This window comes from Orcinus orca, chromosome 18 (genome assembly GCF_937001465.1).
Source record: "Orcinus orca chromosome 18, mOrcOrc1.1, whole genome shotgun sequence".
Lineage (NCBI taxonomy): Eukaryota > Metazoa > Chordata > Mammalia > Artiodactyla > Delphinidae > Orcinus > Orcinus orca.
Genome location: NC_064576.1, coordinates 10,663,143 through 10,676,201, shown reverse-complemented (window position 1 = coordinate 10,676,201; position 13,059 = coordinate 10,663,143). Strand labels below are relative to the sequence as shown.

Below are 13,059 nucleotides of genomic sequence, written 5' to 3'. Positions count from 1 at the left end.
AAGAAAGAAAATTGAATGTATTATTGTAAGACACTATTGATATTAATATAGTTGTAATGTCTGCTTCTGTAAGCTTTATGAAAACCAACAGACCACTTTTAAAAGAAATCATGGAAGATGGGATAATGGTACAGAATAAGCAAAAGACAACTTGCAGAAAAGAACTTGGAAAGAATTAACATGTAATTTTTTTCTACTTTAACTCAAAATAATCACTTTAATTTGCAGACATTATCCTTTTAAAGTTCCAGCCAAGCAGTTATTCAACGAGCTGCCTGGTCAATCCACCTGTAACTAAAAATGAGAGATTATCTGCTCTAAGATGGCATTTCTATAGGATCGGAAACACAATTACTCCCATTGTTGTATTTGTTCTTATGGGGTATTCTGGAAAAGCCTGCCTGATTGTGTTATTTTCTTTTTAAAAAGTTCTAAAAATAATTAGTTATTTTACATACAGACTGTAAGGCATTCAGGAGACTGGCGTGGTTGAGACATTTTGTTTGAACATGTGTTTGTTGTTTTGTGTTTCCGGTGTTATTAATCTTTCTGTAGGTAAGCAGGTGATACACCCTAACCAAATTGCAGTGGTCCAGGAGCAGTTTTCTCCTTCCCCTGAAAAACTTAAGTGGGCTGAAGAACTGATTGCTGCCTTTAAAGAACATCAACAGTTAGGAAAGGTAAATGTTTTGTTAATGCCTTGAAACATTGGTGAATCTGGCGTTTAAGATACTGTGGGGAAGAATGAAAAAATATATACTGTTTGAGTGGTTTTTAAAAACTCGTATTTTGAGGAGGAGGATATGTGTGGGCTTAGGGGGGACAACATTTATCACTGAGAAATTCACTTAAGGTAAATTTGCCCCTCCACGTTCCTAAATATTTCACTCACTGGATCTCAAGTTTCTCATTTTATTCTTTTCATAAACTATATTGGCAGCCTTTGAGAAAATAGAAGTCTGTTTAGTTTTACTCTACAGACCCGATGCAGCATTCATATGAAAATAATTTTAGATCAGAATGAGAGCAAGTTGTAATGAAATAAACACAGTTTGATCAAATGGCTCTTTTGGAGAGAAGAAATAAATTTCAAGTTATTTTAATTTGGGGAGAAAAAAGTACAAAAATCTCCGGTTTAGTCATTTAAGAGTGGGAGGTTGTATATGTGTTAGTACCAATTTCTGGACCTGAGATTTGGATAGAATAGAAAGCAAATTAACACTGGAGTATGGTTGTTCCTAATTTAGTGCATCATTGAGCCTCGCGTTTCCTGCTCTGTGGGTTTCTGCTATGTAAATATTGCAGTGGTGATGCACAATCTGTCTCCACTTTGTGCCAGTAACACTTAAATTAGGTGTCGCCTGAAGGAAGATTTTATGCTAGTTGCAGCATTGTCAGTTAATTATCTTAAAGGTTATTTGCAATAATACCGTTTGCCTCTTTTTAAGAGGATGGGGGGAAAGTTGCATTTATAAATCCATCCTGGAGGTTATATCTAAACCTGGCCTTGTTACTTACATAAGGAGTGAAGTTTTGATGCCTGTAATGCAAAAGTACTTAGGGGAGAAAGAATGTTGAAACATTATGAAGGTTCTAAATGTTAAACAGTACCCCCTACAAAAAAAAAAGAACAAAATTGGTTTTCAGTGGTGAACCGGTGACATCAGTGTGAGAAGTGTGGCTTACACTTTTCACTGGCAGTAAAAGCACCTAAAAATCCCAGGACTTTCAAAAGTAGGTAACAGTATTAAGTGGGTCACTCCCTCCCTCTCATTACCTGCCTTCAGCTCCAACCATGCTCGCATGCTCACCCTCACACACATTCAGGCTCATCTTTGCACAAACTTGCACTTAAAATCAAAAGACGGAATGTATGACACTGGAGACATCCCATTTGGACTATACCAGTTTCAGGATAAACAGCAACCTTTCGTTTCAAATTGCAGTGCATAAAAAGATTTTTTCAGTTGACATTATGTTTTATGTCCATTTCTATATCTTGATCCCAAAATCCAGATCCTCCATCAATAAATATAGGTATTTATCTAGAGAGAAGAGCCATATACTTTTACATTTATACATGCAAATAACTCCATCCACTCCCCTCTCCTGCATGCTTGCCTGTGCAGACACTCACTAAATGTTCTGTACCTCCGTGTGTGCCTTATGCCAGCTAAGGATATGTACCTGATAATACTTCCTACTGAAGTAAACTGAGGCAGGATGGGGACCATCAAAACGGCAGACCAAGTAGAGTTCCAGTCTGGGCTAACACTGCCTTCTTGAACTATCTACACTGGGTTTCACATTGGATAAAATCAAAGGGCGCCACTGGCATTATAAGCAGCTAGAGGTATGGAAGAAGTTACCTAAGTTTCAGTAGCCAGCAAAGAAAATTCAAACTAGAAACACACTCTTTTACCAGCATTTAAGTTCTTGAATGAGGGAAAAACAGCACTTTTCCATTATATCTTGAAAGTGCTATTCCCAGGGAAAATTGCCCTAAAGTGTCCTTGCCTTTTGATGATGGCAACTTAGATGTTAAATTCTGAACTTTTTTTTTTTTTTTTTAAATAAGAAATGCCCTCTTGTTGGGACATATGCTTTCACAACAGTGTGGTAGAATAGCTTTTCTTAACACAGAACCATAGAAATTAGAGCAGAAGGGAGACTAACTATTAGGTCATTTCTTCCCTGCCCCATTCGTGTAGGTTTGTTTCCTACAGCAAATTCTCCTGGTGCTTTGTCCAGCAAGGTTTAAATGATTCAAGTAATGGGGCTTCCAGTGGGGACATATGGTTATTTTATCCAGTCCGCATGTTTCTTTCACCTTGCCTATAAATTGGCTGGTCACAAAAATTGGGTCTGCAGGTAGGTGACTCTGGGTCTTGAGGGGTCTTGGGGTTTAAATAATGTAGGTTCTGTTTTTAAAGATTTAGTATAAATAGGTCGCTCAGTTGTATAAAATATTGCTTCCAACAAACATCTAATCTGTTTTATTTCAAATGTGACTTACTGATGAAAACATAAACCCTCGGATACTTTGTCCAGAGCACAGGTGACTCTCTCAACAATGGGAAACTGATGGTTTGTGTCCTAGTGAGATACTTATAAATTTCTAAAAGACCTTTTTTCGCCCTCTGATGAAAATTTCATTCAAGTAATGCTTTCAAGCAGAAATGACCCAAGAAGGCAAAATTATGTATCATTGTTTTTCTCTACTTCCTGCTCCCATCTTAAATTATATTCTGCCCTAAGATGAAAGGTATAGCTGAAGTTCACAGTTAGTGCTGGATCATTAGTATTTTCTATAGTGATAATAATATTATTATTCAAAAATTAAAGTTCTACCTTTTTTTTTCCTGTCCCCTCCAAATAACAAACTTCATGAGAATACTTAGATCACAAGTAGATAAATTATTGGGGTTTAGTCTTTAGTATCACGGGAATTTTTTTTGTTCTATATTAATTAAAAGTTCTAAGGAAATAAAGTTTGATGCCCTTAGTCTAATGTTGGCTAAAAAATACTTTACATTAAAAAATAATAAAAAATAACTATCTGCTCATATAATCTGTCTCTGTTTGGCAGGTAATGATACTTGTGACTGCTTTGTTTCAGGAAACTAAAGATATTTATTTTCAGGCTAAAAAATGTTGTCTGGCATGACAGTCCCCATCATAAGAATTAGGGCTATAGATTGATATTAGGGACTCATTAAAATCTGTTGGAAAAAGTTTAAACATTCCACATGTCTATGCTCCTATTTTAATTCCCATAAGCTAAAGTATTTCTACTTTAGCTGACACCAGTTGTGAGGTATATATCCACACTATTAATCACACTTGATTTTTTCTTTCATCCTTCCAGAAAAATATAATTTGAGATACAACCTGTCTGTCATTAACTATTTTAGTCTCAAATTATTTGGTGAAATAGTTTAGCCGGGATAAATCACTCCCATGTGATTTGTTTTAAATTTGTAAAGTATTTTCTTAAAAGTTAATTTCATTTTTGATGTCATTTTTTCGTAATAACAATGATTCCAATATTTGAAAATTCTCCATTCAGAACTGAATTTAGCATTGTTCATTTTAAAATATGATTTTAACACTTGTTTTGTTATCAACTAAGAACTGTATCTAGTATGAAATTGGATAATTGAAATCATCCCAAGCAAATAATTAGTTAATATTAGATGATATCAATAGAAACTGTAATTTGTATATAAGTAAATACATATACATATTTATACTATATATATATTCATATATGTATGCTACTGAGTATTTTTTCACATCTATATTATAAACTCAGTGCTAAATTCATCACTTCTTAGGCAAAAATGACAGCTAAAGGAAATAGTCGGTTGCTTTTTTAAAATGATTGACAATCCCAGGAAATCCTACATTAAGAATTTACCATTTCTTTTCAAATGGTGGCTCAAACAGAAAAATATGAAAAAATAGCAAAAGGTATTAAGAATAGCAACATGTATTACATGAGATCGATCTTTAAAGGTACTTTGCTAAAATATTCATATTTCTGCAGTGTCTGACTACCAATATGAAGCTTTGCTTCATTTTCAGTATTCTAAGCACTCTATTCATAGTAAATCTGTAAATGCTTTATTTGGTTTTGGAAGGATTTTGTTTAAATTTTTCAATATTTTTTGTTCATTATAGATTCGCAAGCTGGGTAAAAACCAAGGAAGGGAAAGTGTCCACCTTTAAAATCTAGGTTCCACTAGTAATTATAAGGTCAAAAGTAAGGTCACTAGCTGACATAACATAAACAACACACATAACTGATACATCCTAACTTCACTCAAGAGAGAGCAATAATGCAGATTAACATGTTTACATTAATAACCAAATCCTCTATAGGAATATAAATTGGGAACTTATATCTTAATAAAGAAAGAAAAAAGAAAGAGGTTTTTTCCCTCATGTAAGTCTTTTCATCTAGAAAATTACAAAGAATAATTCCCCCTCCCCAATATTGAAAGCAAATTATTTTCATAGGTATCTGATTACGGCTCAGACACCTTTCGTTTGTGTTTCCAAATGCAGGGCTTTACAAAAGAAATACTGTTTGGTCCAGATGGCCTTCTAGAAGGCTCCCTGAGAGAACTCAGAAGTCTCTCTAGCCAAAAATATTGTTTCCGCTTATTCAAGTGCCAGAAATCCCACTGCCACTCTTTCACGCAGATCAAATAAACCATCCAAAGATTTGGTTGTTGTCTTTGTCAAAGGAAGGGGTTGATTCCACTAATAGACAACAGTGTGCCCTCCCACACTCATGCATCCCACTGCCCACAGCCTTGCCCCCTTTATTTGTAAGCAGAAATGCTAAAATCAGAACTGAGTGATTGCCAGTGAAAATGAAAGAGGAAGGGACATCACTCTATTTTTAAGATGCTTAGTTATTGCATTTCTCCATTTATTTCCTTGTGCATTGAAAATCTTTAGAACTATATCGCATAATTTTGACTTTAAAAAGTCAAGTTCTTAGAAAATTTGAGAGTCTGCCAATGGTGACTTTAAGGTTGATTTGATTAACAACAAATTGCAGATTTCTAAACGTTTAAAGCAAGGCAGTACAGTTTTACTGCTGATCATATCCTATTTCACATAGGCTTAGTGGCAAGTGGCTGATTTAGTGTTAGGATAAGAGATTTTGTATGTAGGTTAAGTCTGATAATTTTTAAAGTTGTTTGTTTCATCCTTAATTTATAACACATTCTGAAGAATATTTTAATCAAAATACTTCTGGTTTATATGGTTCAGAATTTTTTTCTTGCTCAATTAAAATTTTAAAAAATGTAATTCTGTTAGATGAAATCTCAGAAATATTCTAGTTAAATCCCTTCAGTTTACAACTTATAAAATACACTGAGACCCAACTTGGGTTTGGAAGTTACCCAAGGTCACTCACAGCCAAGGTGGTTATAGAGACCTGACCAGAATTTGGGGCTCACTTTGTAAATAAAGATAAGAACATAGCTTAAATCTGGTTTCAATTCGGTCACAATGAATCTGCACACTAATGACCAAAACTAGATAGAGCTTTAAAAGTATTGTCACAAACAAAATGTGAATTTCATTAGTTCAGATTAGAATCTTTTTCTTAGTCATGCACTTTTTTTTTTTTGCATGAGCAGAAACTGATGAGGAAGGAAAGAACAGAGTATCCCTGTACCTTCCCAAACTTCCTAGCTATTATTCCCCACATCGCTCCCTCCTTCTCAGTTCTGAACCCTGCGCTTGTCCACTGCCCTGCCCCAGAAAGACTTCTTGGCTCTGATCACTGCAAACCTCATTCTGTTTTATTAGTCATTCAGTCTCCTAAGGTATGTTGGAAACTCTCAGAGCAAGACCGGGAGCCTTTGGCAAAGAGGCCATATCTGGCCCCAAGCTCAGTTTCATCTCACTCAAAGGACAAGTTCCCAAAGTCCTGCTTTCAGTTACACCTGTGGTTGCAAAAACACACCATGCCTTTCAGTGCCTTTAATAGCAAGAGCCAAATAAGGGCCATGAAAGGACGGTTTTACTCCTTGGACATCTTTCTCTCTTTTCCTCTTACGGTATTTATCCCTCTTAGGATGTGTGGGTCTGCATGTGTGTTTCTGTATATGTCCTTCCTGTTCCTTCCCCGTTCCTCTTTCCATGGATTCTTTTTTGTTTCCTCTTTTTCTTTATATCTCTCTTCCTTTCTCACCACATCACCTCCACACCCTGCCACTACCCCATACCTTCTCTCCTTCAGCTGATTATAATAGAGAAGTTCAGAACATTCTTTTAATATTTTGTGGTACTTATTAAAGAATTTTGTAATTCTTTTTATATTAAAAGCAGCCAAATGGAGCTTTTACTTTACTAAGAAATATAAATCAAGAGTTTCTAGAATTCTCTTTTTTTTTCATTTTAGGTTAGTGGACCTCAATGAAAAAAAAAAAGTGGGGGAATTTTCCACCACTACCCCAGAGAGTAAAGAATTCTTTCTATCACAGATCTCCCTGCAGCATCTTGGATGGAAATAGGTACACAATATACATTTAGTAAATACTGTTTAGCTAACTGGTTTCTAAATTTCTGACAGTGCTAAAAAGAAATTATTCATTTTACTTTTTAACAATATATATGGTACTGACCTTTTTTCCCTTCTAGAAAAGTTGAAAGAAAATTTTTCACCAATTATTTCATCAGTTATTGTTCATCAGTTGTATTTTAGTAAATGTTTAAAGTTTAAAGTGCCTTCTAGTTAATGTTAGTTCATTTAGATATATTTTCCAAAGAAAGAATAATGCTACAGCATTTAAAATAGAAGTTTAATATTATTGGTCTTAGCTGCAAGCTGCTATAAAAAGGCCCTCATTTTCTACTTTTCTTAAAGGCAATATCAGCTTAAATTTGACATAAAATATTCTGAATTAAATGCAAGTATTTACACATTTATCTCAGGATTAAAAATAAAATATTTTCCAAGATTTCTAGTTTCAGAAAAAATCTGAGAGGTGATAGTTGCAGAACTCTATGTAATTAGTAAAAGTCAATAAATTATACACTTAACAATGGGTGAAGTTTATGGTATGCAAATTATACCTCAATAAAGCTATTAAAAAACAGAAAATTAAGCACAACGTCAAATGTGCTAGCATATGTGGAAACCCCTTTAGATTGCAATATGCTTATAAATCCAATTGTTTCACCTCGGTAGGTAGCTTTCCATGTGGCATACTTGGCCTGATTTTTCCAGATTTCCTTCTCAAAAGATATTTAAAATAAAGACTTGTCTATTCCTGTCTCATCATTTTGCCTGAATATTTTAAAAGATAAATCCTGTTGCCTGCATTTAGTGGGTTCTGAGAAGAATTTTAAAAACAGAAGGCACCTTTGGTCTCCCTATCCGTTTGTGAAGTAAGGATGCTCTGGTCCACTGAGACCCTCCATCTGGGCAAGTAGACAACTCAGGACTGGTCACATATTAAGATAATTGACCTAAACATTCACCTCAGCTCTCCTCCCTACTGTTCAGCCACCTCCATCTTCCCTGCCAAATTCATCTTCCAAATCTTCTACTTATTCTTCTTTACTCCTCCAGCTTCGTAAAACTATTGGTAAAGTCCCAAATTAATCTTACCAGTGTCCAACACATGAGTGTTTCTATTTCCTGTGTAGGGCTAAAGCTAAATAATTTCGTGCTTCCTTTTTAAAAAGCAAGATGTTAATGATGTCCCTTCATTTTACATCCACTCAGGTCCCACGTTCCAAAGAATTTCCTCTTTTTATAAACGTGTCAGGCCATTTGTCTTCACTAGTAGTCTTCCTTTTCCTTCTCACCGTCTGCTGAAAACTGTCCTGTTTCACCACTGCCTCCGGCATAGCTGTGCTCCCAACTGCTGGTCACCTGCATCTGATTCGTATCTCCTCCGGCTGATAAGTTTTTAAATTCTTTTAAATGGATTTAAGAGAATTAAATACAGAGGGGCCGCTTGGACAGGTGATTCCCCACATCCTCTCAGGCAGCACTGACCTGGCAGCTGGAACTGCACTGGGGGGCATACAGGACCCTCCATCCCATTCTCCATGGAGGGTTCTGTGCTCTTTTTTCAAGCCAGAGAGCCACAGGGGAAAGACAGGGGGAGGGATAAGGAGGGAGCTTCTCCAGACTTTTCCACCTTTCAGAACTTGGAAAATAAATCCAACAGGCTGCCCAGGATGCAGGATACCCAGCACCCGACACCCCCTCAGAGGCTGTGCTCTGAGGCAGGGGCTGAAGGGATCCTGTTGAAGCAGTTCAGTAGGCCCGAACTGTCACTATATTCCCCAGTCAGGCACAAAACAAACCCCCTTCAAATATTTCAGCTGTTACATTTCATTTAAAGGGTCTCCCCATCTAAGGCCATGGAATATCACCTGTGAGAATTTCAGTGCTAGTAGTAAGGACAGATTAGCCAAATGTGAATTGCCCATGTTGAAAGACTTCAGTTGAGCTTTTAGAAATTTCAAGTAGAGATATATTAAGATCTGTAAATTCTCTGGTCATAGAGTGAATGATTATTGAATTTTAATTCAAAATATTAAAATACCTATCAAATTATCACTACAATTTAAAGTGTTAAAAAAAGAAAAACATGTTCTCTATTCCCCAAGTCCTCAATAGTATTCTTTTACTCTCGATGGCAGTTTTAAAAGATGATTTATCCATAAAACAAAGGGTTACTGATATTCAGAAGCACATACAAAGATCAAACGTCACCTCCTTTAATCCTTCTTACAAATGCTTTGGGTTTTTTGAGGACTTAAAATGTCATTCACATTTTTATTAGTGAATTTTTTCTCACTGAAAATATCCTTTGGTATTTCTGCCATCATAATAATTATAGTAAAAGCTTCCAAGTGGAAACTCAGGATGGAAGCACGTTGCATTTCAGTTATTCCCAAGTCAGTTATTAAAATTGCATTTTCACATACTTGCTTATCTGGGCCTTACCTATATGTCATTAATTTTTTCAGCCTCATTCTAAGTAATAATATCTCTGGGGGCTTCCCTGGTGGCACAGTGGTTGAGAGTCCGCCTGCCGATGCAGGGGACGCGGGTTCGTGCCCCGGTCCGGGAAGATCCCACATGCCACGGAGCGGCTGGGCCCGTGAGCCATGGCCGCTGAGCCTGCGCGTCCGTCCGGAGCCTGTGCTCCGCAACGGGAGAGGCCACAACAGTGAGAGGCCTGCGTACCGCAAAAAAAAAAATCTCTGAAATAACAGTTTAGATATGCTAGTTATTTTTTATAAATCACATCAAAATAAATTTTTAAATATAGTATATGTAAAATAATGTATATTAAAATTTTTTGATATTAATTTTTTCTATAATCATCTTATGTACCATGGTTACCAGACATGCTTTGAGGTATACTGATTAGTGGGAAGAGTTTGAGATTTGGGGTGAAAAACCGAAGATTCTAGTCCTATCCTACTCATAAGTTGCTTTAAAAAGATGAACTAATAACTGAACTGCAATTTTTCTATCTGTAAATCAGATTGTTGGATCCCCAGACTACTCTAGAACAGAGAAAAAATTACCCAGAATAAAGGAAAGGAAACAAGTGGTTCAATTTCCTCCCCTCAGGGTCCAGGGCCCCCTTGGGTCCCCCAGGGCAGGGAGCAAGAACAGAGGGAGCCCTGTGGGTCCCAGTCTGGCTGCATCAAGCAGGGACTGAGTCCTGTGTGCTTTGTCGTGAGGAAAGTCTGTTGTCCCTCTTCCAGATTGCTCTCATTGAGGCTAGATTAGTCTCCCTTTCCTCAGGCCCTAGAGAAACCCCTTCATCAACAGACAGATCCAGTAACTCGTACTGTGGTCCTTCATTTTGCTTATCTATTGAGTCACTGATGACCAGAAGTACAGGGGGCTCTTGTCGAACACAGAAGGCCAACCCCACTTGCACATATGGATACACTGCTCTTTTTCCCCTGCCCCTCTCTTGACCTTCATTTGGCATCTCTAACCATCTAAAGCTGACTTTAAAAGTACCCGTTCCCTTGGGAATTCCCTGGTGGTCCAGTGGTTAGGACTCCACACTTTCACTCCTGAGGGCCCAGGTTCAGTGTCTGGTTGGGGAACGAAGATCACGCATGCTATGCGGCACAGCTAAATAAATAAATAAAGTACTGTTCCCCAAAGCCCCTCCGAGGCCAAACCACCCCGTTTTGATGGCTCTTTCTCTCTGCAGCTTCTAATTCCTTAAGCCCCACTTACAGATAGACTCGCTTGCACTTTAACCGTTAAGTCATTTGCATGAGTTAACCTGACCCCAGCCCAACATCACATTTGTTTAGGTCAGTCCCTGTGTCCTACTGGAGGCTCAGCAAGTGTTGGCCAACTGACCAGGGAGTATTACCAGACCAGGGAAAGATCAAGTGGCACAGAAAGACACTTGCAGATAAAGGAGAGCAGAAAGGTAAGAGTGATTCTATCTTCCCAAGTCATTGTCCCCTCAGTCACCCAGCTCAGGCCCCACAAAAGGCACAAGCTTCAGAACCATGTTTTGGGTGCTGGATTCTGGGGATTCAAAGATATATGAGCCCCTGTCCTCAAGGGCTTCCCAACACAGTGAGAAAGACAGCGACGTAAACAGATAATTACAGTAGAATGTGACAAGTGTTGTTACAGGAGGATGTATAAGGGAAGGAAGGAGAGAAATGAGCCCAACCAGGGAAGTCTAAAACTGATCCACGGACGTGACATCTTCTGACGTCTTGAAGCATAAGGAGCAGTTTGCTGGACAGACAGGGAAAGGACTATCAGAGCAGAGAGCAGAGCCTGTCGGAGAGGTGTAGAGGGGTGTGTGTGTGTGTGTAGACTGGCAGGAGACTAAGCTGAGAGCAGAGGCAGGGCCTGGTCTCACCGTGGGGAGCCCTGGGCCCCCAGCTAAGGAGACTGCACTTGATTTTGTAAGTCCAAAGGGAACGAGAGCAAGGTTTAAGCAAATGGATGATCTTATCTGATATTTTAGAAAAATAACATCACGGTCCCAATTAGGAAGGTATCCCAGCACTCTCTCAGCAAGACCTCTACTAGCCAGCTTGGGAGCCAGGCAGCCTCCACACTGAGCTTTGGGTGCCTGGTTACCAAACTTAAATCCTTACCCCTTAACCAAATTGTGAGGGGACCAAGGCCATACTAGGGCCTGTCCAAGGACTCCAAGTGTGATAGGTTGAAAAACAGGAAAGAAAGAATGAAACAGTGCCCATCTGTGTCTCTGTGAGAGCATCATATTCCCCATTTTGAGGGGTATCAAGGAGCAGTTAACTTTGGGAGTAAGGAAGAGCTATGTGATGGGAAGTCAGGGCTGGGCCTGAGAGATTTTAGCAAGAAGAGGGTATAACCAAGGTCCTAAAGACAAATTCCATAGTGACCAACATTGACTAAAAGTTTTAGGAATTCACTGGGAACTGTAATGAGGTAAATAATTTATTGGGCATAAGACTTAGCATCATAGAGGAAGAAATAAAGTGTCACTCTGAAAAAGAAGGCATATAGCAGCTGTGCTAAAATGTTATCATTAATTCTGACACAGCAACATCAGCATGGGAATGTGCCAAAGAGAACTCCCTGAATGCCCAAAGAAGTTATTTGAAAATACAATGAGTAGGGAAAGAATTAGATCAATTTATGGATGCTAGAAAAGTACTCTTTTAGTACTCTACAGAAAAAAATTCTCAAGTGCTAAGTGCCAGAAATGTGAAATATATGAATATTTCCCATAAATGTTATTACTCTTGTCATCACCACCATCATGATCACCAGTCCTTTTGCCATCAAATTGTAAGTCAGATTCTCCCCCATTGAAGAACTTCAAGGTCTGATAAAGTTCATGTTATTTCAATGCCTATCTTACCACCAGGCAATGACCCAGATGTTAGAAAAAGTACAGCCCAATAAGTAATTGTTTTCCTTCCTATACAGACAACACCTATGCTAAGGTGATACTGCTCTTCATTTCCAGGAGGCTGAAGCCATAGACATGTGTATAGTAAGATGTGCCAAAGTGGCTGACTAGTGATTTATTACAACAAATAACTCAATAGGTAATTGCTGAATAAAAGCCCGTTGTGCACGGAGGTGGAGCCCCATGACAGCTCTAGCGGGAAACGCATGACATGCACTAGGTATACAATATCATGTCTAAGTCAACAGTGTGAAATGGCAAACATGGTCCTGATTGGTAAGAAGGGCAGCCTTTTCAGGCCTCTGATCTCCCTATTCATAACACTGGCTTTTTCTCTAATTCTTGTTGCGTTTTATGGCACCTGCTTCCATGCTCTTCCTGCAAATTTTAGGTCCTTGAGAGCAGGGATGGAGTGTTGTACCCATTTAAAAGCCAGCCTAACCATTTCTACCCAGGAGAGCTAAAACACAGAGCTTCTCAAACTTCAATGTGCATTAGAATCATCAGAGGGTTCCTGGCCAACGCTCGGACCTTCTGCATGAAACCTGATAGGATGGAGCCCAAGAATCTGCATTTTAACAAGCCACCTCCCGATTAGATGATTCTGATT

General features: G+C 38.2%; 1 protein-coding gene across 9 annotated transcripts in view; it reads left to right on the top strand.

The window, feature by feature from the left end:
* CLYBL (citramalyl-CoA lyase) overlaps positions 1–13,059 on the top strand; it is a 296,263-nt gene that overhangs the window by 251,425 nt on the left and 31,779 nt on the right. For 6 of the 9 annotated variants that reach the window (XR_007473136.1, XM_049701196.1, XM_049701197.1 and 3 more), the window contains one exon: positions 556–680. Coding sequence is in view for 6 of the 9 variants with exons in the window: in XM_049701196.1 (XP_049557153.1) it covers positions 556–680 (125 nt within the window). In the remaining 3 variants the exon portion in view is untranslated. Of the gene's footprint in view, positions 1–555; positions 681–6,928; positions 7,041–9,516; positions 9,802–10,836; positions 10,959–13,059 lie in introns of those variants that run through there. The other 3 variants (XR_007473137.1, XR_007473138.1, XM_049701198.1) reach the window with 3 other exon arrangements.